We start from the raw sequence: 24,638 nt of genomic DNA on the forward strand, positions 1-24,638 counted from the left end.
CTAGCAGACATCGTGACCTCCAGGTGGATGTCTCCAGCAAAAGTGATCTCACCGTATCCCTCCCCTCTCCCAGGCATTCCCATGTGTCCTTTCTCTAAGACCCTCCCCACCCTCCCAATTCCCATTCCTACCCTCCCATCCCCAAATTTGTCTTCAGGCCTTTGGGCCCTCTGGTCATCACAGGCTGTCCTTCATATGCAGCTTTAAGGAGTAGGATCTGAATTGTAATCCACCATTGGAGGGCACTTCCCCTTGGTAAAAGGTGTGATCCTTTCCCTTTAAAAAGACAGAAAGAGAACATGAAACTGGTCCCTGGGAAGGACTGAGCCACCATCCTTGGAGGGGCACTGAGGGTGGGGGGTGATGAACAGGTACCCATTGGCTGTGCTCCCCAAGGGATCCTATATTGGGTAAGAGGATGACCTCCAGCAATAAAACAGCCTGGTTCTAGAGAGGAGATTCCTTTCCTTTGCATCTAGTTTGGTTCATCAGAGCCCCCAAGTTGGTTTGTAAGAACTTCAAGTACAAAAATCCTAGCACTTGGAAGATCATCTAGGGGTGCCTGGGTGGCTCAGGTCGTGATGCCACGGTCCTGGGATCGAGCCCCGCATCAGGCACCCTGCTCAGCGGGGAGCCTGCTTCTCCCTCTCCCTGTGCTGTTCCCTTGCTTGTGCTCCCTCTCTCCGTCAAATAAATAAATAAAATCTTTAAAGAAAAAAAAATATATCATCTAGCCCACCTTGAGAGGGAGACTGAGGACCAGGGTGAGGAGAGAAGTGGCCTGAGGTTACCCTGGTGGTCAGAGTCAGGGCCAGAATTCTAGCCCAGAGCCCCTGACCTCAGTCTAGTGTCCCTTGCATTGTTCTGATTCTTTCCTCTGAAGGGGACCCCTGAAGACTCTGGCTCCATCCTCAGAGCCATTTGGAAGACGGCATTTCAAGAAGAACCCTTTGCTTTGTGTATCAAACTGCATCTAGCAGTCGTTACCCGACACACATTTATGTGTTTGTTTATTGTGTCTTCCATGTAAACTGACAATACCAAATAGTGACAAGGATATGGAGCAAGGCGAGCCCACATACATGGCTGGTGGGAACACAAAATAGTATAGCCATTTTGGGAAATAGCTTGGCAGTTTTTTATAAAGTTACACATACCACATGACCTTGAAACCCTACGGAAGATATTTGCCAAAGAGAAACAAAAGCTTGTGTCTACACAAAGACCTGTATGTGACTGTTTAGAGCAGCTTTATTCAAAATGGCCCAAACTGGAAACAACCCAGATATCCCTCACCTTGGAAATGGATTAAAAAAAAAACCCTGTGGTACATCCATACAGTGGAATACAAGTCAGCATTCAAAAGGAATTACTGCTACACGCAACTATGTGGGTGAATCTCAGGAGCAACACGTAAAACAAAAGAAAAGATACAGAAGTCTACATATGGCACAATTCTACTTACACAACATTCTGAAAAAGGCAAAACTATAGGGATGAAATCCTGGCAATAGTTGCCAGAGGCTGGGGGAGGGGATTGACGACAAAGGGCACAAGGAAGCCCTTTGGGACAATGGTAATATTCTACATCTTGCCTGCCTTGGTGATTACATGGCCATAGGGATTTGTCAAAACTCATGGAACTATATTCCTCTAAAGGGTGAATTTTACTGTATGCAGTTGTACTATTGTAAATCTGACTTTTAAAGAAAACCTCCTGTGTCTTTTTGCAGGCAGGATAAAGTCCAAGCAGCTTAGCTTTGCATGCAAAGTTCCTGAGGACTGACCTAGCCAGTCCCATCTGCCCTCTTCTCTGCTATTCTCCCTGTACACACTCCACACATCATCCAGAATGAACCATCTCATCTTTTCCAGACATGTCCTGAGCTTTTTCGCTCCCTGTCCTTTGCTCTTCTCTCTGTCCTAAATGTTTTCTCCTCCCTGGAAGAAGTGAACCCTCCTGGAAAGAGCACAGCTTGGACCAGCTGGGCTAGAGATGCAATCCTGCTCCGCCACTATGGCAGACAGAGGGCAGAAATGGTCCCAGTCTCCACTTCTCCAGTGCACCGTGACTCAGCAGCTTCCCCCATCAAAAGGTAGAGTCTGCTTCCCCCCCCTTTGAATCTGGGCTGGACTTGCATTTTGCCTTGGCCAACAGAATGTGGAAGAAGTCATGTTGTGCCACTCTGAGCTTAGGCTGCAAAAGGCCTTGAACATGTCCTCTCTCAAACCCCTGCCTCCTCCATGAGAACAAGCCTGGGCTGGACTGCTGATGGATGAGTCCCTGAGGAAGAGTGTCTAGTTGTCCCATCCAAGACCATCCCAGACCAGCCAGCCCCAGCCAACCAACAGACCCATCTCCTCTCCTGACCCAGAGCCCATTTTTTAGGGTCTACTATAAAGTCTCATTACCCCTTAAGGTCCCTGTCTGAGCAACTAGTATTTCAGACACGAAGAGGCAAAGCCAAGTCCCACCCTAATATTACATCTTCGCAGTGACCAGCTTCTGGGCTACTTGAATCACAGGTATCTGTCTGCAAACTCCTACATTAGGACACTGCAATCCTGCTGTGCCTATCTATCTGGCTCCATCCCTTGCCACATCCTCCCCTATGCCCCACCCTCCCTCCACTCAGCCCCTCCAACAGGCCAGGCTTGTTCATCCCTCCGTGCCCAAGCCAGCAGCCTGGGACACCCTCCATTTCTGCACCACCTTCCCAGGCAGACTGTGGCTACCTCTCTCTGCACACCACGCTCCCACAGCATCTTGCGGAGCCCTCTGTCGTGGACCTAATTCTAAACCAATCCCTCCCCTTCATCCCATTTGCCTAGGACTTTCTGAGCAAAACCCCCTGGCCCCTAGCAATTGTTGGCTTACATTTAACTGGCTCATCAACCTCTATGTCTTCCCTGCCTCCTGCTCTCATCCTAGGTCAACCTTTTTCTGCACTCGGGAAACTGCCCCTCCAGCCTGAATAAGGAATGGGTTCCACCACCTTGCAGTCGAATCACCTACTTCTTCCTTGCCCATCAGGCTGGAAATATGCTCAAGCCTCTATCCCCACCCACTCCTACCAAAAATAAAGGAGGATAGAAGATAGGAAGGAAGAAAGGAAGCAAAAGTAAAAATATGACCTCCTCTCCTCTCTGCCTTCCCTCGGAGCTTAAGGCCCCATATTTTCTTGGTGCCATGTTGCCTCTATGGTAGTCACCAGACTTCCACAGTAAGTGTGTAGTGGAATTGTGGAGGGAGCAGACTCCGTGCTGAGCTTCCTAAGGGTTCCCTCTTCCAGTCCAAACTCCTAAATCTCCCACCAAAGCAGCATATACAAGGGCCCAGGAAGTCAAAGGAAACTGACCCGTCAGGGGCAGGTGGAGTGAGGACAGGGAGACAAGTCACGGTGAAGGCTTTCTCTGCCTTAGCCTTCCAGGGTTGGAAGAGCCTTCCTTCCTTGTCTCATCCTCCAGAAGACCACGGGGAAAGAGTGAGGGAAGTGTCTGGGTGTGGAGACAGAAGTCCTGGGTCCACTTGCCCTGATCCTCCTCCTCAGCTGCCCTATCACTGTAAGAAGGGGTGAGTGTCTTCTGCACGAAGCTGGGCACCACGGGGGGGCAGAGCTGCTGTCTGGCTCTCTTCTGCCATGTCCCAGCAGCCAGGATGGGCCTGGCATGCAGCAACTGCTCAGTGAACCTCTGAAGCCCGCGTGCATGAATGCCATGGACGGGCAGCGACTTTTTAGGACATCACTCTCTCCAAATTTCAGTTGTCTCAGCTGGAAAACATCGAGAGTAAGGTCTCCCTTTTAAAGTTATCATGTATAGTAAATGCCTACAAAATCACTTTGTATGTTGTAAATGTGCTCAAGAATAATGATCATTATTATTACAAAGAATGGATATTTAGGATTTCAACTTTAGACTTCTGGACAAGGGATATGGCTTTAGTTTAAAATGCCAAAAACGGGGCGCCTGGGTGGCTCAGATGGTTAAGCGTCTGCCTTCGGCTCAGGTCATGATCTCAGGGTCCTGGGATTGAGTCCTGCATCGGGCTCCCTGCTCCTTGGGAGCCTGCTTCTCCCTCTGCCTCTCCCTCTCTCATGAATAAATAAATAAATAAATAAATAAATAAATAAATAAATAAATAAAATAAAATGCCGAAAAGGTAGTATACGTGCTGAAGTATTCAGGAGGAAATGTATTGCTGTCTGCCATCTACTTAACACCTATCAAATTATAAGATGATTAATAGATGGACAGAAGGACAGATAGGTAGAAAGAGATGTCATAAAGCAAGAAGAGTAAAACATTAATGATATAATCTAAGTGGTAGGTATATAGGTGTACATGGTAAAAATCCTTTCCATTTTTCTGTATGCTTGAAATTTTTCATGATAAAAATGTCAGGTGAAAAAGCTTAAAAGGAAGAATAACCTTCTGCCAAATCAAACTGGAAATTTCCCATGTGTTCGAAACTTTCATGGAGTCATCCAGACTCTGGACCATCTTGTCAGTTAATGCCCTGACTCACCCTTTAACAAATATTCCTTGAGCACCTTCTCTGCAAACCAGTGAGACACTAGAGCTTTGGAATCGAGAAGCTGTATCTAGTAGGGACCACAGACAACATGGGAATAAGTAATGACAACATAAGGGGGAAAAGTGCCTCAACCTGGGGATCACAAGAGATTGAGAATAGACTCTATCTGGACAAATCGGGAAAGGCTTCCAACTTAAGCAGAGTTGTGGAGGATGAATAGAAGTTTTCCAGACAGGAACTAGCAAAAGGACGTTCCAAGAACAGGTCACTGTGTGGCCAAAGCGTGGAGAGTGGTGCAAAGTGTGGCCTGGCCAGAGCAGAGTGCTCCTGTCCATCCAGCAAGAGGATGGGCCAGATGGGGTAAGAAGACCTGGCTGTGGGGCTCCTGGCTGGCTTAGCCGATAGAGCACTCGACTCTTGATCTCAGGGTTGTTAGTTCAAGCCCCACGTTGGGTTCAGAGCCTACTTTAAAAAAAAAAAAAAAAAAGGAGGGGCCCCTGGGTAGCTCAGTCAGTTGAGCGTGTGACTCTTGGTTTTGGATCAGGTCATGATCTCAGGGTCGTGAGATCAAGCCCCGCATTGGGCTCTGTGGTCAGTGGGGAGTTTGCTGGAGATTCTCTCTCCCTCTGCCCCTCCCCCAACTCGCATGCTCTCTCTCTAATAAATAAAATCTTTCAAAAAAGAAAGCAACATTAAAATCAGAAATCTGTTTAAAAAAAAAAAAAAAAGACCTAGCTGTAAGAGCCAGAAAGTGGCCAGATGGAAATCGTGGTCCATCGGTCAGTCAAGCACATTTATGAAACACCTACTGCATACACAGCTCTAAAGACTGAAAGCCAAAAGGTTACCTTTCCCACACAGGAATTAAATCCCAGGCTGCTGAGCTGGAAGCCCAGAGCCCTGTGGTCAGGCAGGAAGAAGCAGGTGGGCCTCGGAGGGTGGGAGGTGACACAGATTACCTGTCACTACACATCCCAGAAAGAGACTTCACAACTCTCCCACACATGCCCTTCCAGGCCTGGACTGGAGACAGCCAAGTGTTTGAGGATATGTTGTGTTCTGCCACCGGTGGCCTCCTCCAGAAACCTGGCCCAGGAGGAGAGGCTGAAGCCCAGGGTCAGAGTCAGGGGTGCCGTTTGTCCCCTGCCTCTACTTGGCGGTCACTTCCTCTCCAAGCCTCACTTACTCATGCATAAGGCAGGGAAGAGGGCACTGACATTCACCCTTTGCCTTCTATGGCACACAGCTTGTGGACTTTGTATGCCTTTCCACCACGCAGGGGCCACGGGCAGGGATTAACAAGAGAAAGTCAGCACTCAGTCATCAGGATCCGGTGAGAACACCTCCATCCTCCCAGGTGCCCTCCCTTTTCACTCATTCTTGACTCCTGCTCTATTTTTACGTGTTTTGATTTTTTTTAACTTCTAGATTGCTTCTTTTGCTTGCAATCCTTCTCGTTTAATATCACAAGCAATTAAAGTAATAAATTTTGCCCCAACTGGTGTTTTGACGGTATTACATAGATTTTGATATAGAGTTTTTTTTAATCATAATTGATTTCTAAAGAGTGTGTAATTTCAAACTTGACTTTCTCTTAGACCCAAGAGCTATTGAGAAGTGTGCTTCCTAATTTCCAAGTACTTGGTTTGGGGGACTATCCTTTTATTGTTAATGTCTTGTTTTTTTGTAACCATGTTTAGAAAAAGTGACCTCAAATTTTCTATGTAGGATGTTTTAAACTTAGACATTTTTTAACAAGATTTTCTCAGAGGGTCGACTTTTATAAATGTTCCATGAGTATCTGAAAATAATATGGAGTAAAGTACACCTATTAAAATCCTCCAAATAATTATTTATGTAGCCTTATCTGTCAAATCCTCAAACAAGTCTATTCAGAATTCTATGATTGTGGGAGTTCATCACTGTTATTTTGGGTGTGTAAAGGTTCAAAGTTATTATAAATTCTTTATGGATTTTATTGTTTATCATGATGAAATACTCAGCTTTGTCCCATTTAATATTTTTGCCTTGAGTTCTACTTAGCTTGGTATTTGTATTACCACTTTTTCTTTTTGTTGTAGGTTACATTTATCTGGTATCTCATAGCCAGATGTATTCTTACATACTTTGTCTTCCCCTTTCTTGAGCTCTCCATGCTAATTCATTTTCTGTTTGATTGGAGTATATCCCCAGTACTATTTTCAGAAAAAACAAATTTGGTATATGTCCTAAATCCTTGTGCATCTCTATTTGCCTTGCACATGAATGACAGTTTGGTTAGACAGAGAATTCTATACACAGTGTTTTCTATCTGTGTGTCAGAAGAGAGGCCCAAAACATGTCTGATTGTCTTTTATTTAAGTTGTAGGTTATTTTTAGATGTGATACTTACAAGATTTTTAATTTACCTTTGAAACTCAGAAATTCCACCACACTTTAAGTGAACTGAATGCATACATTAACTTATCTCCTTCACAAAATCCCACTAAAACAAGAGTAAAGGAATAAAAATTTTTAAAGCATATACTCACAGAGACAAAGAGAATAGAAGAAGTAGCAGTAAAAAAAAATATTTTGGAAGTTAAAAAGCAGATGGAAGAACAGTAACTAACTTAGCAGACCCAAGAACACTAAACCCTAAGCCAGGAGAAGATAAATTTAGGAATTCCCTCACTCCAGATGCTGAAGAATCAGCAGCACCAGGTACCTCCGGAAGTGAGAGAGAAAGTGGAACCAAAAACAAGCCTACTAATTGAGAGTCTATGTAGTATCACTTTCCCTCCCCACTCTCTGCAGCTAGATGAGTGCCTTTCTTGAGTGAAGACTGGAGAATTTATTCTCTGGGGATAGAGAGTTCTCTGTACAGTATGACACCAGGCACAAGTGATCTCATGAGTACCATATTTAAAATGGAATCAAATGGAAGTTCATCCCTAAATATCGAGACCTTTAGGCTCTTCTCCTCCACTTAGAGCTCTGGCAGCCAAGCTTAGAACCTGCAGAAGAGTTTTCTCACATCAGCGTAAAAGACGAAACATCTCACAACACTGACATTGAAAACAGTGAAAACACCCAGCTTGGACATCCTATGGTGAAGTCCATAGTCAACCAGTGCCCCAGAGCTTTCAGTAGGATTTTTAGTTAAACATGAATGCACAGCCCAAGAAATACCAGACATTTGAGAAAAACTTCTGATACAGAATATTGAGGCCAAAACAAATATACAGGGAGGAAAAAAGGATTTGGTAAAAGGAGACAATGTCAGGCAAACTTGTCTTAATAATATCTTCAAAGTATGAGCAAACATTGCATCCATGAAATAAGAGAATGGTGTTACTAAAACATTTAGAAAACAAAAAAGAGAAATTAGAAAGTCAAATATGAAGTCAGAAAATGAAAAACTCAATGAGTGAAAGAGAGAACATTTCTGGTCACCTGATAACAATCAGCAGCTCAGACGTACCCAGGATGGAACCAAGCACAGAGCAGGCTTTTCAAATGAATCAGTGAAATACTGGGTGTTATACGAAAACAATGGATCATGGATCACCACATCAAAAACTAATGATGTATTGTATGGTGACTAACATAACATAATAAAATTTTAAAAAATAATAAAGAAATAAAAAAGAAAGGCAGAGCTTATCAGGGAAACTTTTTTACCTGCTGTGCCTCGTGACACAGTCCTCCTGACCCAAGAAAGAGCCCAAGTGGGTCAGGGTTACATGGACAATGCCAAAACAGAGCCCCAGGGAGAATCATGCACCAGCCCGACAATTAGACACCCACAGGGATCTGCTGGTTGACTTCCATTCAGTAGCATTCATAGGGCTTAATTAAGCCTGACCATGTCCCTGTAGGGTATAAATCATTCCCATTTTATAGGTGGGAAAACTAAGGTCTGAAGAACAAAGGGTGACTCTCGGCTAGAGATGGGTCTAAATGGAGAACATACAATTTGTATAGTCTGTCTCAAGAGCGCTTGTCCTCTATTTGCCTTAATTTTTTCTGATGATAAAAATGTTACATGTTTATTTTGAAAAATTTAAACATCTCAGAAACAAAACAAAGTAGAATGCAAAAGACCCTGGTAAGCCTCCAGAGGTAACCATGAGCAACAGTTTGGGGCTTAGTTCTCCAGAGTGTGTTGTCTATGCATATGGAAATATATTTTAATATGATCATTATTCTTCTATTTTTAATATTCATATGTATTTACTCTTTCAGATGAAGTTTATAATAAACGTAACCAGCTCCTTGAAATTTGCTAAAATGGCATTAAATATGTACATCAATGGGGAGAATTACTGTTTTTCCAATATCAAATCCGTCCATCCATGAACATGGTATTCCCTCCGGTTAGTCAAGCCTTTTCTGACATCTTTTGTTAAAGATTTATATTTTTCTTCATGTATGCCTTAACTATACCTTATTAAGTTTATCCCAATGCATTTTTTTAAAAGATTTTATTTATTTATTTGAGAGAAAGAGAATGAGAGACAGAGAGCATGAGAGGGAAGAGGGTCAGAGGGAGAAGCAGACTCCCTGCTGAGCAGGGAGCCTGATGTGGGACTCAATCCTGGGACTCCAGGATCATGACCTGAGCCGAAGGCAGTCGTTTAACCAACTGAGCCACCCAGGTGCCCCTTATCCCAATGCATTTTATCATTGGTGTTGCTACTAAGAATGAGATCCTTTCCTTTTCCTCAATTATGTTTTCTATTAGTTATGGCTGCAGTATCAGAGGAAACTCTTCTCTCTTGGACTATTTTAGGTAAACACATTATAAATTGTGATGATTTGCTCTTCTCAAGAGTTTTATTTCCTATGTTTTTCTTGTCTTGCTGCATTTGCCGGAACCTCCACAACAGTGTTGGATAATGCCAATGACACAAGCATCCCTATCTTGTTCTTGACTTCATGAGAAGCCCTTAGCATTTTACTATCGTACTGAATAGTTTGGCCTCCTCTTTAAAAGCCCCTACCCTCCCTCAGGACTCAAATGCCCTCCTATCTCTCCCCCATCCCTGTCAAATTTCCTTCTTAATAGATATTTTTCCTTAGGTTTTTGACAGCAGAGGGTGAGTTAAACTGCTGTCATTCCTTTTCCTGGATGATGTGCACTCGAAGCCTCTGTGAAGAACTTAAACTAACTAAAACATAGAATTATATATAACTATACATAGTTATATAACTTATATAACTAAAACATAGAATTCCTCCAGGGCATAACAGCTGCTAAGGGACAAGGATGCTAGCACTTGCAACATACCCATAGGCAGAGCACATTTACAAGCATCATCTCCTTCAGTCCTCAAAGCAGACTCTACAAAAGGTGGGTTGTTTTGTTCACTCTCATTTTTCAGAGCAAAGTCTGTCTCCAAGTAATGTGTCCTAGGTCACACAGCTAAGTAGCAGACAGAATTGTAAACCGGGCTACAAAGGAAGTCCTGTAACTTCATAAGCCTGAGTCTTGAATGTGATTACAGTGGTGAAGGGGAAGTGGGGACCCAAGGGGAAGGCAGATGTTCAGGGGAGAAAGCTGAGGGTCTATTGGAGATGGGGCATCCTTCCCTTCCCTGCAGGCCTTTGCTGAGCAAACAGTATATAGAATGGAGCTTTGCTGACAGGGTGGCTGGGGAGGAATGGCCCTGCAGGAATGCCCAAATCCTCACGTGGGCATGTGTGATGGGAAGGGCCCTGCCCTGGAAAGAAAGACCAGATACAAGTCCCAGCTCTATAATTCAGTAGCGGTGTGACCTTGGTTGAGTTGTTTCCCTCTCTAGTCCTGGTTGAACACCCATAAAATAAACCCAACCACCTTGGCTAGAAAGAGGAAGAAAATGCTTTGGCACACTCAGAGTGTTCCATCTGATTTTCAGTTAAACAAGGCAGATGAATACATGCATTTATCTCTACTCTCTCTACTCCTGCAATCTCCTAAAAGGACTAGAAAGGAATATTTTGAAGATAGACAAACGAGAAAGGGAGAGGCCAATATCAGGGGACAAGGGGTGTAACATGTTATTTGGGGAAATGGAGCAAGCTGCTTGCAATAGGGGGAGCCAGTGAGAAACCTGCCAGTTCTTACCACAACCCCAGAGAGACTCAGGAATTGGGGGCACCAAAAAGCAGGTGCAAGACCAATGGCTGAAAACAGAGGGAAAGTTAGATGCGCGCACACACACACACACACACACACCATTCCTTGTGCACCTGGCAGAAGACTGGAGGTTTAGTATGCAGAGTGGCTCCAGAGCAGGGAGGCTGGGCACAGTGGAAGGCAGGCAGACAGGCACCCTCATCAGAATAGAGGAAGTAGGTGGAAATCCATACACTGCTTGAGATCCCCTAAATACCAGCAACCACATTTACCCACCCCAGGACGTAGGATCCTTTTCTAGAGAAGCTGAATGGTCCCAGAGAAAGCACCTACAAACACTGACATTGAGGGTCCTCCAAAAGAAGGACCAGACCCCCATCATCTAATCACTCCTGGTGAAGCCACTGGTTGACAAGCCCCACCCAGACTCACAGCATTGTTTAATGCTTTCCTCTTAAACATGAACAATACAAGTCAAAGAAATAAGGAACTTGGAAGAAGCGCAGGCCATGCAGGGAGCAAAAGGAAACTGAGGGAAATTGTCATTGTTATCTTCAGATAAAAGAATATATGGCATACAAGACACTGAACTGGGGGCTAGGAAAAGACAAGAAAAGAAAAGAAAGCAATCCACAACACTCAAGAGCTCTTGCAAACTATAAAAGATGGAGCCAAAGTTTCAAAAGGCAATAGTAAGGTTCAAAGATAAGGACAAGGAAAATTTACCAAAGAGTAGGCTGGAAAAGGCAGAGATGGGAAATAAGAAAAAACAAGATAAGAAAGCTAGAGCATCAGACCAGGATATCTAACCTTCATCTAAGAGAGGGGAGAGAAAGCAGAGGGGAGGAAATCACCAAAGACACAATGCAAGTGATTTTCCCAGAAAATTGTCCCAGATGGAAGGAACCCACTAAGTACCCAAAACTATGGGTGAAAACAGACTCACACTAGGACTATTTAAGACTAAATTTCATCACGAAATTTCAGCACACAAAGAACAAAGAGAAGATCCTGAAAGCTTCTAGAGAGGAAGATGCAGATTGCGTACAAAGGACAGAAAACCAGAATGGCGCAGGAATTCTCAGCCCTGCTTGAAGCTCAAAGGCAATGGAGCAGTCTTCAAAATTCTGAGGGAAAAATAGTTCCAACCTAAAATCTTATTTCCAATCTAACTGTTGATCAGTTGTGCAGGTAGGGAAAACAAATTTTTTTTCAGGCGTGCAGTCTATCAAAAATGTTACTTCCCATTACCTTTTCTTAAAAAGCCCCCCAAAACAAGGGCAAAAGTCAAGGAAGAAAACAAAACAGGATTATGTTGCTAAAAATAAGCATTTAAAAGTTGGCTTTCCCTGAGCAATCCAGTCCTCATGCCCTCACCAGAGTTTCCAACAACAAAATGATCTGGAATGCATGTATATTCGCATTTTAACAGTTCTGAAATTGAGATTACATTGCAACTGATGGCCTCTTAGGTCAATAAAATATGGCAGCAGCTAGCATCTGCAAGCTGCTCTGTAGTTAGTCATGGCATTTCATGCGCCTTTTCTCCTTAGGCTTCACAACGGCTTCCTGAAACCTGTTTTACCAACCCTATCATGAACACCAAGAAACTGAGATTCTGCATGGGGAAGCCACCCAAGATAGCACCTAGATGTTGAGTCCCTTTTCCTTACCAGGAGCTTTAGACAGAGCCTCTCATTTGGGGCTCCACAGTCCTCTGCTCATCTATCTGACAGTTGAGGGAAAGGAGGCTCAGAGAGGTTAAGGGACGCAGCCCACCTCACACAGCCAGCAAGCAGCACGGCCAGGATCTGAACTCTCTCCGCTGCCTTGCTGTTGGGCTGGCCCTAGGGACCGTATAGCTGCGTTCTCATGGGAAGCGAGCACAAGGTGGTGGTGGGGGAGGGAACCCCAGCCCGCCCCAGAGTAAGCCCTTGGCCTCTGCCAGGGCTCCGGGAGCACTCACTGCATGAGCCTGTCCCTGGCCGGGTCTGAGGGGTAGCGCTTGGATCCACCCAGGAACAGGGACCGATATCGCTGTCGATGGTCCTTGGTCTCTGCCAGCCAGGTGTTGAGGTAGCGGCCCACCCCTACAGGGTTCTGCACCAGGAAGAGGACGGGCAGGACATTAGCAAGCCAGAGGCCTGGCTTGGAGATATGAACTCAGCCCCATGCCCTCCCCCCGCGCCACTGCTCCCTATTCCACCTGTTATGGGTTGAACTTTGTCTTCCAAAGACATGTGCAGAAGTCCTAACCCCTAGTACCTCAGCGTGTGACCTCATTTGGGAACAGTTGCTGAGATAATTGGTTAAGATGAGGTCCTACTTAAGTAGGCTGGGCCCTTAATCCAATGAGACCCGTGTCCTCATAGAAGAGACACACAGGGGGAAAGACAGCCCTGAGACAAGGATGACAAGGACAGAGGCAGATTGGAGTGACGCATCTACACGCCAAGGAATTCAAACCTTGCCAGCCACCACCCCAAGCTGGAAAGAGGCCAGGAAGGATTCCCCTTGCCGGTTTCAGAGGGAGCAGCCCAGCCTCCAGAACAGTGGGACGGGATAGACTGAAGCCACCTAGTTTGAGGAACTGTGGCAGGGCGGTCGTAGGAAGTTATACACCAGCCCACCCAGAGACCTGGGTCGTAGATACAAGAGGAGCCAACAGAGACGTTCAGAGAGGAGAAGCCACCTGCCCAGAATGACCAGTGAGGGCGGGAGAATGGCAGGCCAGGAACCCCAGCCCCTGCGGAGCCGCCGTGCCAATGGCAGCCTGGGAGATGTCAGGAGCCTCACAGGGTCCAAAGTGCTGCCCACGAGGGAAAGGCCTGTCTCACTGGGGAGCAAGCTCCCGGTGGTGCGCCTCCTGCCCTGGAACCTGGACCTCACCTCAGCCCCTCCCGCTCTGGAGTGGCCAGCCCTGCGGTAGCAGCATCTGGCTCTTATTTGGGGTCCCCACGTGAAGAGCCTCTACCCTGCAGGAGGTGCCAGTGTGGGGTGAGAAAAAGAAGCTTGCAGAGAGCTGACCAGCTGGTCCTCCTGAGAATCAGGCAGGGCAACAGGGTGTGGGCACAGTGGGGGCTGAGCCATCACTCCGGAAGGTGAGCAGGTGGGGTGGAGGAGGGGTGCGAGAGGAGGCAGCGGGAGCATCGTGGGAAGGCAGGTGAGTTACAAGCAGGATGGTCCCCCGGGAAACCAAGAGGGACCTAAAAAATAAACAGTTGTTCAAAGCCAGGCAAAACTAAGCCGCACTACTGGAAGTCAAGATGAGGCTACCTGACGCGGAGGGCGGTATGTGTTGTGGGGGCTGCTGGGGTGCCGGAAATGGGCTCTTCAGCGCTCTGGGGGCTGGTCGCACTGATGAGTCCGATCTGTGGCCGTTCATGGAGCTGTTCCCTTAGGATTCGTGCACCTCTCTGTGTGACTATTAGAACCCAATAAAAGTTGCACTTAAAGACTAAAGGGCAGGAGCAGGAAAGAGAATGAGGTCGATGCCCAGTGCCATTGGTGTAAATTAAGAAGGCACGCACACGTAACCCAGGAGCTTAGCTGTTTTACGAGAACACTAACGAAAGGTTATATCGCACACGTGGGGATGGCTGCCTCTGGGGAGGGGCGGGGGAGGGCGACAGAAGGGATCCTCGCTCAGCCAAGCATGAGAAGGGGGCCAACTCCACTAGCTGCCCCAGAGGCCCCAAGACAAATACAAAGAGAATGGAGGGAGCATTCCCCTGGGAAAGTAAGAGAATGGGATGGTTCTGGGGTGACGGCCCTTAGGGCAGTGGTTCTCAAAGTGTGCTCCCCAGAGCAGCGGCGGCGGCAGCAGCATCACCTGGGGACGTGTTAGAAATGCAGATGCCCAGGCTCCACTACAGGCTACCAAATCAGACGCTCTGGCACGGCGCCCAGCGCTCTGTTCTAACAAGCCCTCCAAGGGGATGCTAATGCCCACTCAAGTTTGGAAACCATTGCCTTAGAGAAATAATATAGTGGGAATGGGTGTTTGTCCCTTGGGGAGAAAGAAGTGGGTTCAGGCTGTCACAGAGCCTCAATTCCCAGGGCCAAGGAGGGCTTAGGGCTGCCTGAGGAGGCAGGAGAGGGTTCCCTGCCCATCACCACGTAACTCCCACCCCAGACCCACTCACCCAGCTTCCCAGAATCATCTGGTAAGCCTTTATGCCCATCCGCTTGGAAGACAGCAGGAACGGTGGCTGGTTGACGTGTCTGCATTCCTTCTTTGGAGGAAGCCACGAACCGGGACCAGACGTGGCCTATGGGTAAGAAATGAAGGCTGAAAGCGAGAGAGGTCTGGCAGTGGTCAGCCTGGGACTGGGGCAGGTGAGGGCTCCTGGCGGCTGACCTCATCCACCTGGCAGCCTTAGGCCTTCAGCCAAAAACGGGGTGGGGGTTACCCAGCCACCTTCCAACTCACAGGAGCCCATCCTCCGGCGGTAAAGGGGCCCTGTGTTGCCCTCATAACCCATGCCACCCACTCTAGCCCCACCCATCAGCCTGACACCTCTTTCAGGCTTCCCAAGAGCCCACATGGCCTGGCAGGGCCATAGAGGCGTTTACAATGGAAAATGAAAGCCACACAGACTTTGGAGCTAGATGACCTGGCTTCCTTCTCATACTTGCCGGGGGAGCCTGGGCAAATCCCTTCCCATCTCTGGGCCTCAGTTTCCTTTTATGAAATGCAAATGATAACTCCTACTTTGGGGTGCTGGAAGGTGCCTGGCCCAGAGCAGGCATTCAGGAAATGGTGGCACCCTTTTTCATTCCTCTGGACCCTACTCTTTCCCAAGCCCTGAGGAGTTCTCCCTCGGGGGCAGGTCCTGCCCAGGGGGTCTATCCAGGTCACCGGCTGCCCCACACCCAGAGAGGAGTGCTCCGTTCCCTTGGAGGGAGCAGGTGGGCAGTCCCCTGTCGGGGTAGACCCCATATTCACATTCTGCCCTGCCCCATGTTCCCTCAGCCTCCCTCCAGGAGAGAGATGGGCATTTGGTGGGTTCCAGGCCCCACGCTCCAGCTCCAGTCCTTCACCTCTCTCAAGCCACCTGGTTATGCTCAGAGGACAAACGAGTAACTGAGCCTCAGAGAGTGGGAGGGACTACTCAGAGTGACAAGACGGGCAAGACCAGGACTGGAAACCATGGGTCTGATACCCAAGGCTGAGCTTTCCCCTGAAATAGCCAGCCCCATCCCATGCCGGCCCCAAAGGAGAGCCCCCTCCCAAGAGAAGAAGGAAGGAAGGTCATGGGCGGGCACTGACTAGTTTTCGGGGGCACTGGCTAAGGGTGGCCCAGTAAATCCTTTCTGTAGGGGTTTCCGGGTTGCGAGAAATTTTCGAAAAAACCCCATGCTTCTTATTGTGACGTGAGTTAAGTTCTTCCACGAAGCTCGTAAAGTTCATCAGTTCCCTGGGCTTTTTTTTCTGAGAAACAGAAAGAAAAAGAAAAAGGTGTCTGTTAGGCCAGGAAAATCCGAGCCCTCTCTCTGGATCCTCAGCAGCAGAGAAAAGCAGGTGGCCATACAAGGAGGCATCACTCTCCAGCCTGCCTCCCCAGGGCCCCTGGCTGGGTGGCCAGAGACGCAGCCCCGGCCAGGGGCAAAGTGAGTCTCACAGCGTCTCTCGAAGCCTCCACATCCGTGCACCCCGGACAACGTCACTGGAGTCTGTTTGCATGTCCTTCATTTTTGTGCTCATTTCAACGGCATTTACGGCACGCGCCCTGTTCTCAGCAGGAGCAGTGGTCCAAATGTCTAAAAACCGGCGTGACGGGGTAACACAGAGGATTTTTAGGGCTGTGATCTACTCTCTAGGGTACTATAATGACGGACACATTTGTCCAAACCTGTAGAAGACACAATCCCAAGAGTGAATCCTCAGGCGGACGGTGGACTTTGGGTGACAATGATGTCAGTATATTGTACCTTGTCTGTCACTCCGGGGTGGGATGTGGCCAGTGGGGGAGGCCGGGCGTGGAGGGGGCACTGAGGAGGCTTAGGAACGCTGGGCTTTCTGCTCAAGTGTGCTGTGCACCTAAAAATGCTCCAAAAAGTAAAGTCTATTATTCTTTAGATAATAACAAATATTCTCTCCCACCGCCCCTGCTATGCTGGACGGGATCACGTCAGTAGCTGGTCGTGGGGGCGTCTGGGAGGCCCTGGTGAGGAGTCAGGTGCGAGGGCTTATTCCGCGGTGAGTCGCCGAACGGGGGGATGTATGTCAACATTTCACCACCAGCAGCCTGTCCTCACCACCTGCCGACACTCTGTGGGGTGTTCGCTCATGACTGTGTGTCCTTTGCCAGGGGAGCAGAAGTGCCACAAGGGCGGTCATACCTGCCACTCGGACCTGGCCCCAAGCTACACAGCGAGGGAATGCACAGTGGAGACAAAACGAGCAGGCCGTGGGGCAGAGACCTAACTCCAGCGTGCCGCGGACCACACGACAGGAGCATGACGGGGGCAGGGAAGGGGGGCAGCAAGTTAAAATTCTACCTCGGTTTCCCCCTCCTCCCAGCCCTCCAGGTCTCTGGCTCGTTAACAGCACTGTCGCTAACGTGGTCAGTGAGCTGGGCCTCTGACCCCTGGCCCGTGCTTCCAAAATAGCCGGGCACCCACACCTGCGCCATCAAGGGCCCCGTGGCCCCGTGGCCGGTGTCGCATGCAGCCCTGGCATCGTGACGCTCTGTGCCTCTTCTGCGGTTCAGGCAGGTGAAGTCAGACAGACGTGCTGGTGTTCAGATCCCAGCTCTGCTCCTTCCCAGCGGCATGGCCGTGAGCGCGGTGAGCACACGGGCTGGTGGTGGCCCGGTGTCGGGGAGTGAGGCCGGCCGGCATGCTCCACGGGGCCTCACCTGGGTACACACGGGGAACGCAGGCTCCACGCCTCACCTGGGTACACACCTGCACCGAGTAATGTCCGTAAGGCTGGGGCTTGCTGCGGTCACCAGAGAACGTGTCGTAAAAGCCGCGGGTGCCCACGGATTTTGCCAGGTACGCCTCAATGCCACTTTTGAAAGAGTAGGTGCCTGGTGCCAGACCACTCCCCTAGAACAGAACACAGATGACAGTCCCCCAGGAGAACCGCTGAAGCAGGCCCATCGCCCCCCTCCCTGGGGGGGGGCTCAGTTTCCCCATCTGCCCCAGGAGTCCCCCACCCCGGCTGCCCCAGGACTGTGCAGGAAGGCAGGCAAGGGTCGGCCAGGTGAAGGAGTACCTGATGAGCCGTGGGGGGCGCCTTGTTGGTCACCCGACACATGAGGCCCTCAGAATGAAAGCGGCTGCAGGCTTTCTCCTCCAGCTTTGTGTATGGGTTGCCCTTCACCCCATAATTTCCAGGGCCTGGATAGTAGTTCTGTGGGGGGAGGGGGGGAGGGACATAAAGGTCATCAGTCCCTCTCCTTATGCGGAGGGTGTCTGAGGAAGAGAAGCCCCTGGGAGGGGAATGGGATGTTCAGGGCCCCCGTTAACTGACCCTCAACACACAACATGGTTGGTCTCAACACAGCTCCACCATTGCTCAAACCTTCAGTCCCAGTTCAGACTCTTCCCTGGGGCCCCACTGGCCTGTCCAACTTATTTCATACTGCTCCCTTCCTACATCCCACCCTCCAGCTGAACTGGGTTCCTTGCCGGTTGCCAAATGCATACTATTCTGCCAACCTCCTTGCCTGTGTTTGCTTGTGCTGTTAACACCACCCAAAATGCCCTACCTGCCTTCTTTGCCTTGGAAAATGCTAATTCTGGGGCACCTGGGTGACTCAGTCGGTTGAGCGTCCAACTCTTGATTTTGGCTCAGGTCTTGATCTCCTGGTTGGGAGATGGAGCCCCCGGCAGGGCTCCTCGCTCAGCAGGGAGTCTGCTTCCCCTCTCCCACTCCCTCTGCCCCTCCCCGCCCACAGGTGTGTGCACAGTCCCCCCCCCCCCAATAAATAAATCTTTAAAAAAAGAAAAGAAAAGAAAAGTCTAATTCTGCAAAGCCAGCGCAAATGTCATCTCTCCTGGGTATGGAGCCTTCCTTCCCTATCACCCCAGACAGTCACTGGCTTTGGTGGTCTTAGAAATGCCATCTGTTACGCCCATTTTATAGCCCTGCATTTGCACGAATAGGGTTCTCACTGTGCTATGAGCGTGCTGTGACCTGGAAGGATCTGGATTCCTGGGTTTGAATCCTGGCTCTGCTGCTGCATAGCTGAGTGGCCTTGGGCATACCACTTAGTCCTTCTAAGCCTCAGGGTCCACAAGTGTAACGTGGAGATAGTAATACTTTTCTTCCAAGGTAATGAGGAGAAAAGTAAATAATGTCCATAAAACCTCCTTCATAGTGCTCAGCCCATACTGGGCACCAACACTTAAGTCAGGGTGGGATGCCTGTCTTAGGGGTCAGGAGGAGAGATTGAGGGGGTAGGAGAGATGGAGTGAGTATTTGGGGGTTCCACTGCCAGGGTTGGAAGTATGGTCTCTGTAGGTGGAGTGAGGGGGGTGGGCGGGTTGGTGGGGGAGGTAGTCCTCGGATAGAGACCTGGAGCAAGGTAGCCGCTGCCTCTCTCAGCCACACGAGGCCGCTGCCGCCCCACAGATGGCTCAGCCCTGCCCCTCACCGGCAGGAACCAGCCCTGGGGAGGCAGCCCCACAGGGCAGGATGGAGGGGGCAGGGAGCCCTGCTGGGGGAGTCGGGCCACTATGGCATCAGATCTGTTTGCCCTCAGAGGACAGGACGCCACGTTGCCTCCTTCCAGGGCCCGGAGTTTCCAGGTGTGCTCAGGAGAAGAGCCCCAGGGAGGAGGCTGGGTCCCTGCGCTGTCTCTCTCTCTCAAATAAATAAATAAGATCTTTAAAAAAAAAGAAGAAGAAGAAGTGCGGTTACAACAGAGAGTGACTGCTGTGTCTGGAGTCCATGGACTGTGCCGAGCCCATAGCTCTGGGCTCAGCTCTTCCTTCAACCCTTCAGGTTTAAAGGTGTAGCCCACACCTGGGCTCATGTGAAAGTCCATTCTTTTCTTTCTTTTTTTTTTTTTTTTTAAGATTTTATTTATTTGACAGAGGGGTAGAGAGAGAGAGCACAAGCAGGGGAGGGGAAGAGGCAGTGGGAGAGGGAGAAGCAGGCTTCCCGCCGAGCAGGGAACACGATGATGCGATGTGGGGCTCGATCCCAGGACCCTGGGATCATGATCTGAGCCGAAGGCAGACACTTAACGACTGAGCCACCCAGGCGCCCTGAAAGTCCGTGATTTTAACTGGAATGTTCGGCTGTCAGCGCTTCGGGGACCCAGGCAGGAGTGATTAATTCTGGGGGAGGTGTGTGGGAATGTAGGAATTGGCACAGATTTTTTTTTAGCTGGACCAGTGGAGGGGTCCGCACTCTGCACAGGTGGCCTCTGTAGCCCAGAGGAGGCCATCAGGCTCCCAGCCCAGGTCTCACAGCAAGAAGACAGAAAATAGGCCTTGGACATGAGCTCCCCAGGGATTGCCTTCTCCACCCACCAGGGCAGGGCCACCTCCTTGAGCTGGCTGTCCAAGCCTGAGCCCAGGAGAGCAGCTTGGAAAAATCCCGCAGGGCCCGGGGGAGGTTACTGCAGGAGCAGATAGAGGGACAAAGTGGGAGAAGAGCCCTCTGGAAGGGAGGGCAGGTCGCGGGACCTTTCTCCCTACTCAGCGAACACTCACAGATGCCCCGGGGCTGGGGGCTGGGGGCTGGGGACACGGGAAGGAAGCATCAAGGCTTGTTCCTCTGCCACCACCTGGGCTGGGTTTCGACCCAGACTGTCCTCCAGGGGCCATCAAGGAACAAAATCCCAGTGAGCCCACCTATGTGTAAAATACAGTGCTTATGTGTGGGCGCCCTTGGATCCGAATCCTCCCTCTTGTGCCACTCATAGCCCTGTGACCCTGGGCGGTGGCTTAGCTCTCTGTGCTCGCTTTCTCATCTGTAAAGCAGGGACAGTGACAGTGCCTACTTCACAGGGTTGTTGTGAGGATTAGGTTGAGTGGTGCACGCAAGTGCTTAGGACAGCACCTGGCAGGTGGCAGGCGCTGCCTTAAGCGTCAATTGTTATTATTTAGATTTGAAGGTAATGACACGGTTTGGAATGCCTCAGGGCAACCCCTCTCCCTACGCTGCAGGGACGGCTTCTGTGCCTGAAGATGCAAAGAGTAGTTCCCAGGCTTCACAGTGGTAAGGCGGAGAGCAAGGGCCTGGCTTTGGGGATGGACATTCCCTGCTTGCCTGAGGCAAAAGGCTTCTCCTCCCTGAGCCTCCAGGGCCTCGCCTGGAGGGCTTGCCAACACTTAGAATGTGTGGGCACGCCCAGTACTTAGTAGGCATGTGTGCACTTATTCAGTCCACAACTACTGTGTGCCCGCTGTGTGCCAGGCACGGCCAAGACCTGGCAGTCCTGCAGTAAGCCGACCAGGCAGATGTCGTCCACCCTCAGGGGCTGATGTCCGCTGGGGCAGAGACGCTAGGCACACAGCCATGATCGGGACTCCTAGCAAAGGGAGATGTCTGTCACCTAGTGGGGGTCAGGCAGGCTTCGTGGAGGAAGTGACCTTGGAGCTGACAGCTGAAGGTTGACCAAGGGGCAGCTCGGGGGGAGGGAGAGGAAGGGCATTTCTGGCAGAGGGAGTGGCAGGAAGAAAGCCCCAGTTAAAAGCGCTTGGCCCATTTAAGGAGCTGGAAGGAGACCAAGAGCATCCAGCACAGAGAGCAGCAGGGCCGGGGACGAGGGACACTCAGTAAACCACAGCGTGCGCACTGCTCCAGGAGGCTGTGACTTCTGCCTTCTCCCTCATGCCCTTAGTGAGCTTGAACCCCCCTCTGTTCTCCCCACATGGGATGACCACCCCCACCCACACGGATGCCACCCCACCCCTCACACCATCACCTCCCATCTGGATGCCTCCAAGCCTCCCCCACCAGGAGCCGGCCTTGCCCCTGCCCAAACCCTCCACTGTCCTCCCACAGCGCTTGCAATCAATCCCGAAGCCCCCACCTTGCCGCAGCGTCCTGCCCTCTGGCCCTCACTCCTCTGTCATCTCTCCTCCTTCTGCCCGCGCCCCTCCCTCCAGCCACACTGGCCTCCTGCCCGCTGGTTCAACTCCGGGCCTGCACCTGCTGTTCCCGCTGCCTAGAACGCTCTCCCACAGCTACCGTGAATCTCCAGGGCTCACCTCCTGCAGGTTTTGCTCAAATGTCACCTCCTCCCAGAGGTCTTCCCTCACCACCCTATAAATTGCACCTCCATCACTCTGTATCCCTTTCCCATCTCATTTTTCCTCACAGTCCTGATCATATCGGATTTGCTTCTCTGTACCGTTGTTTCTTCCACAAGGGCCCCAGTTCCAGTTCCCTAAGCCCGAGAACAGTGCATGGCACTTAGTGGGTGCTCAGCCATTATTTGCTGGCTAGATAGATGGACATATAGATGGATGCGTTTGTTGAGCACCTAATGTATGCTGGACTCTTTTCTGGGGACTCGGAGATGAACGAGACCCATCCCTGCCAGCAGGGAGGTCCTGGGCTGGTGGGGGAGACAGGCACAGGGATATATGATGGCCCCTGGGCTCGAGGCTGTAGTACTGGAAGGCAGAAGGCAGATGGGTTTGGGGGACCCAGAGGAGAGCTTGGCTAGCCTGGGGAGGAGATGGCACGAGGAGGGGCGCGTCCAGCACCAGCCAGGCTGCATGCTCTGCAGATGGAGGGGAGGGTGGGAGGGCCCCTCCCCAGTACATGAGGACACCTACCCCAATGGGTCCTCGGAAACGAATCTCCCCCGAGCTGAGCAGCCCCCGGGTGCTGCAGGGCTTCTCCTTCAGCAGTTCTAAGAAGTCTTTGAGGTTGTAGGAGCCGGGCCCCAGCTTCTCCTTCTGCCCCAAGAGAAGAAAGCAGAGGGTGACAACCTGCAACTTGGGAATGTCCACCCAGGAGGGAGTCTGGAGAGTGGTGGCATTCCCTAAGGGAGGAGCTCTGCTGGGCCTGGGAGGACTCACCTGCAGCTGCTTCTCTTTCATGATGGCCTGGTACTGGAAGTGGGGCAGCTGGGTCAGCCGGACGGCTTCCTCGGCCCTGGCCCAGCCTGTGCCCACCTCCTTTTTGAGCTTTTTCTTGCTAAAGCAGGTCTCCTTGGAGCTGTAGGTCCCAGGTCCTATGTGGGACTGAGTCAGAGCACAGTCACATCCACCCAGTCTGCCCACAGAGCGACTTCCTCCTCAGGCCACCACCGTGAGCTTGGGGCGGACAGGCTGGACCCTATTGCAGCCCCTCCCCCTAGTCCCGAACCCGGCACCGAGGGGCATGGCACTCAAGGTACCATCACAACATCCTCTGTCATTGATCCCCTTACACTCCCCTGCAACAGGGAGGGGTAGCGCCTCGTTGGTAGCCCACAGCCAGTTCTTTCCAAGAGGAAATGGCCCCCAGGGCTCTGCGGCCCCAAGCCATGCTGTCCTCACCACAGTCCTGCATTTATCAACACATCTAAGGCCCCGGCTCTGAGCCAAGCTCTGTGCTCCCAACGGGGGGGCTTGGGGACATGTTAAGGCACAACTGTGGCACAACTCAGCTCCTCCCCGCAGCCAGGCACTGGGGGGAGGGGGGGCGGCAGGGAAGTTGCACAAACTCACCAGGTCCACAGAATGAAGCCTGGAGTATGGGGCCTCCGTGAAGGTGCTGAATTTCTTCTGGTTGGGGTAAACAGCGGAGACATCAAACCTAGGGAGGGACAGAGGCCCGGTGAGAGCCCGAAGCCCCGCAGCCGGTCCTGGTGTGGGCAGTTCTGCGGGGGGCGGTGTTGGCTTCCCAGAGGAGCTGACCGCTGGAACAGGAGCAGGGCTGCTGGACCCCAGGGTCTCTGTCCTTCCTGCTTCTCTCTCGCTGGACGCCACCCTTGCCTGGTCCCCTCCCCTCTGCTGGGGCCTTTACTCAAAAGTCACCTTCTCCTCACCCCCCCCCCCAAGCTCCTCGTCCCAGCTTCCTTGCTCTCCATAGCCCTATCACTACCCAACATTTTACCTGTTTTTCTTTTTTGTTTATTATCTACTCCAACCACCTCTCCCCCCGAGAACTGCAAACTCCGGAGTACAGGCTTTTGCTGTTTTTGTTCACTGTTGTGTCCACAGATGCTAGAACTGTGCCCGGCACAGAGTAGGTGGTACGCGCAGATGTGTAAACGTCCGGATGAAGGACCCGGGGCTGAAATCCTGCCCACCACTCTTCGGCGGACTGACCTCCCACCGCCCCGCGCCTCTCTGCGCCTGGCCCATAGGAGGTGCTCTCGAAATGCTTTCCAATCACTTAAGGATGGTGAACGAACGAACCCGGGGCGAGAAGTGCAGCAGGTGTGGCCCGAAGAGAAAGGCGGGCCCCCACGCCTCCCTGCCAGGCCCCCTCCCGTCGCTCCCTCCTCCCCCAGGCTCCAGCCGCGCCTCGGGGAGGAGGGGCCCACCTGTGGCTCTGCACCCCGAAGGGCGCCCCGCTGAACCACTTGGTGCCCATGGCCCCGCCGCCCCTTGGTCGGGACTCGCGCCGCGGGACTCCTCCGGCTGAGGTGGGGGCCACCGCTGCCGCGGCAACCCCCCTTTGTGACCTGTGATTCGCCCGAGATCTGTGCGCGGCCGGGCCCACTGGGCGCCCCCTGCCTTTCTGCTTCTGCTCTGCGCATTTCTCCCGCCACGTTGCGGGAGATCCTCTGCTGAGCCCTGCAGGTTTAAGGGCCCCTCGCGGTGGTTAGTATGGATGCCATGTGGTCAGGATTCAGAGTCATTTGTGGAGGAGCCCTTTCTGATTGCTTGCTGTATCCCAGCGCGCGGCGCGGAGCCTGGTAGAGCGCGGCTCCGAAATGCCTAGTACAGTTAACGGACGCTCGTGGGGACCCCGGGGCCCACAGAGAGGGCTCAGCTCGGGCAAAGAGGGCATCCCCGTTCCTTCTCCACTTCGGGGAGGCAAGGAGGAGAACGTGGGAACCAGCAAGGAGAGCCAGGGTGTGGAGGGCT

The 24,638-nt window shown here is 51.1% G+C and overlaps 1 protein-coding gene across 1 annotated transcript; it reads right to left on the bottom strand.

Annotated features, from left to right (window-relative positions):
* Positions 1-176: 176 nt before the first annotated feature.
* Positions 177-24,141, bottom strand: CIMAP2 (ciliary microtubule associated protein 2). Its single transcript, XM_045899086.2, has 10 exons — positions 24,092-24,141; positions 23,271-23,358; positions 22,638-22,802; positions 22,392-22,514; positions 17,866-18,003; positions 17,553-17,696; positions 15,913-16,074; positions 14,786-14,911; positions 12,607-12,740; positions 177-276 (listed from the first exon to the last, which is right to left on the bottom strand). The coding sequence occupies exons 1-10, from the start codon at positions 24,139-24,141 to the stop codon at positions 204-206; spliced, it is 1,203 nt and encodes a 400-aa protein (XP_045755042.1). The 3' UTR covers positions 177-203.
* Between the last annotated feature and the right edge of the window lie 497 nt (positions 24,142-24,638).

Source organism: Mirounga angustirostris, unplaced genomic scaffold (assembly GCF_029215605.1).
Source record: "Mirounga angustirostris isolate CCGP_5_RB_7025 unplaced genomic scaffold, mMirAng1.0.hap1 SCAF_4, whole genome shotgun sequence".
In the NCBI taxonomy this organism is placed as follows: domain Eukaryota; kingdom Metazoa; phylum Chordata; class Mammalia; order Carnivora; family Phocidae; genus Mirounga; species Mirounga angustirostris.

Excerpts from the sequence above, each read along its gene's own strand:
- CIMAP2 (XM_045899086.2), bottom strand. The coding sequence starts at position 24,141 with ATGGGCACCAAGTGGTTCAGCGGGGCGCCCTTCGGGGTGCAGAGCCAC. Across the intron at positions 22,803-23,270 it reads GGCTTCATTCTGTGGACCTG|TCCCACATAGGACCTGGGAC; the intron begins GTGAGTTTGTGC and ends GCTCTGACTCAG. Across the intron at positions 17,697-17,865 it reads CGCCCCCCACGGCTCATCAG|GGGAGTGGTCTGGCACCAGG; the intron begins GTACTCCTTCAC and ends GTTCTGTTCTAG.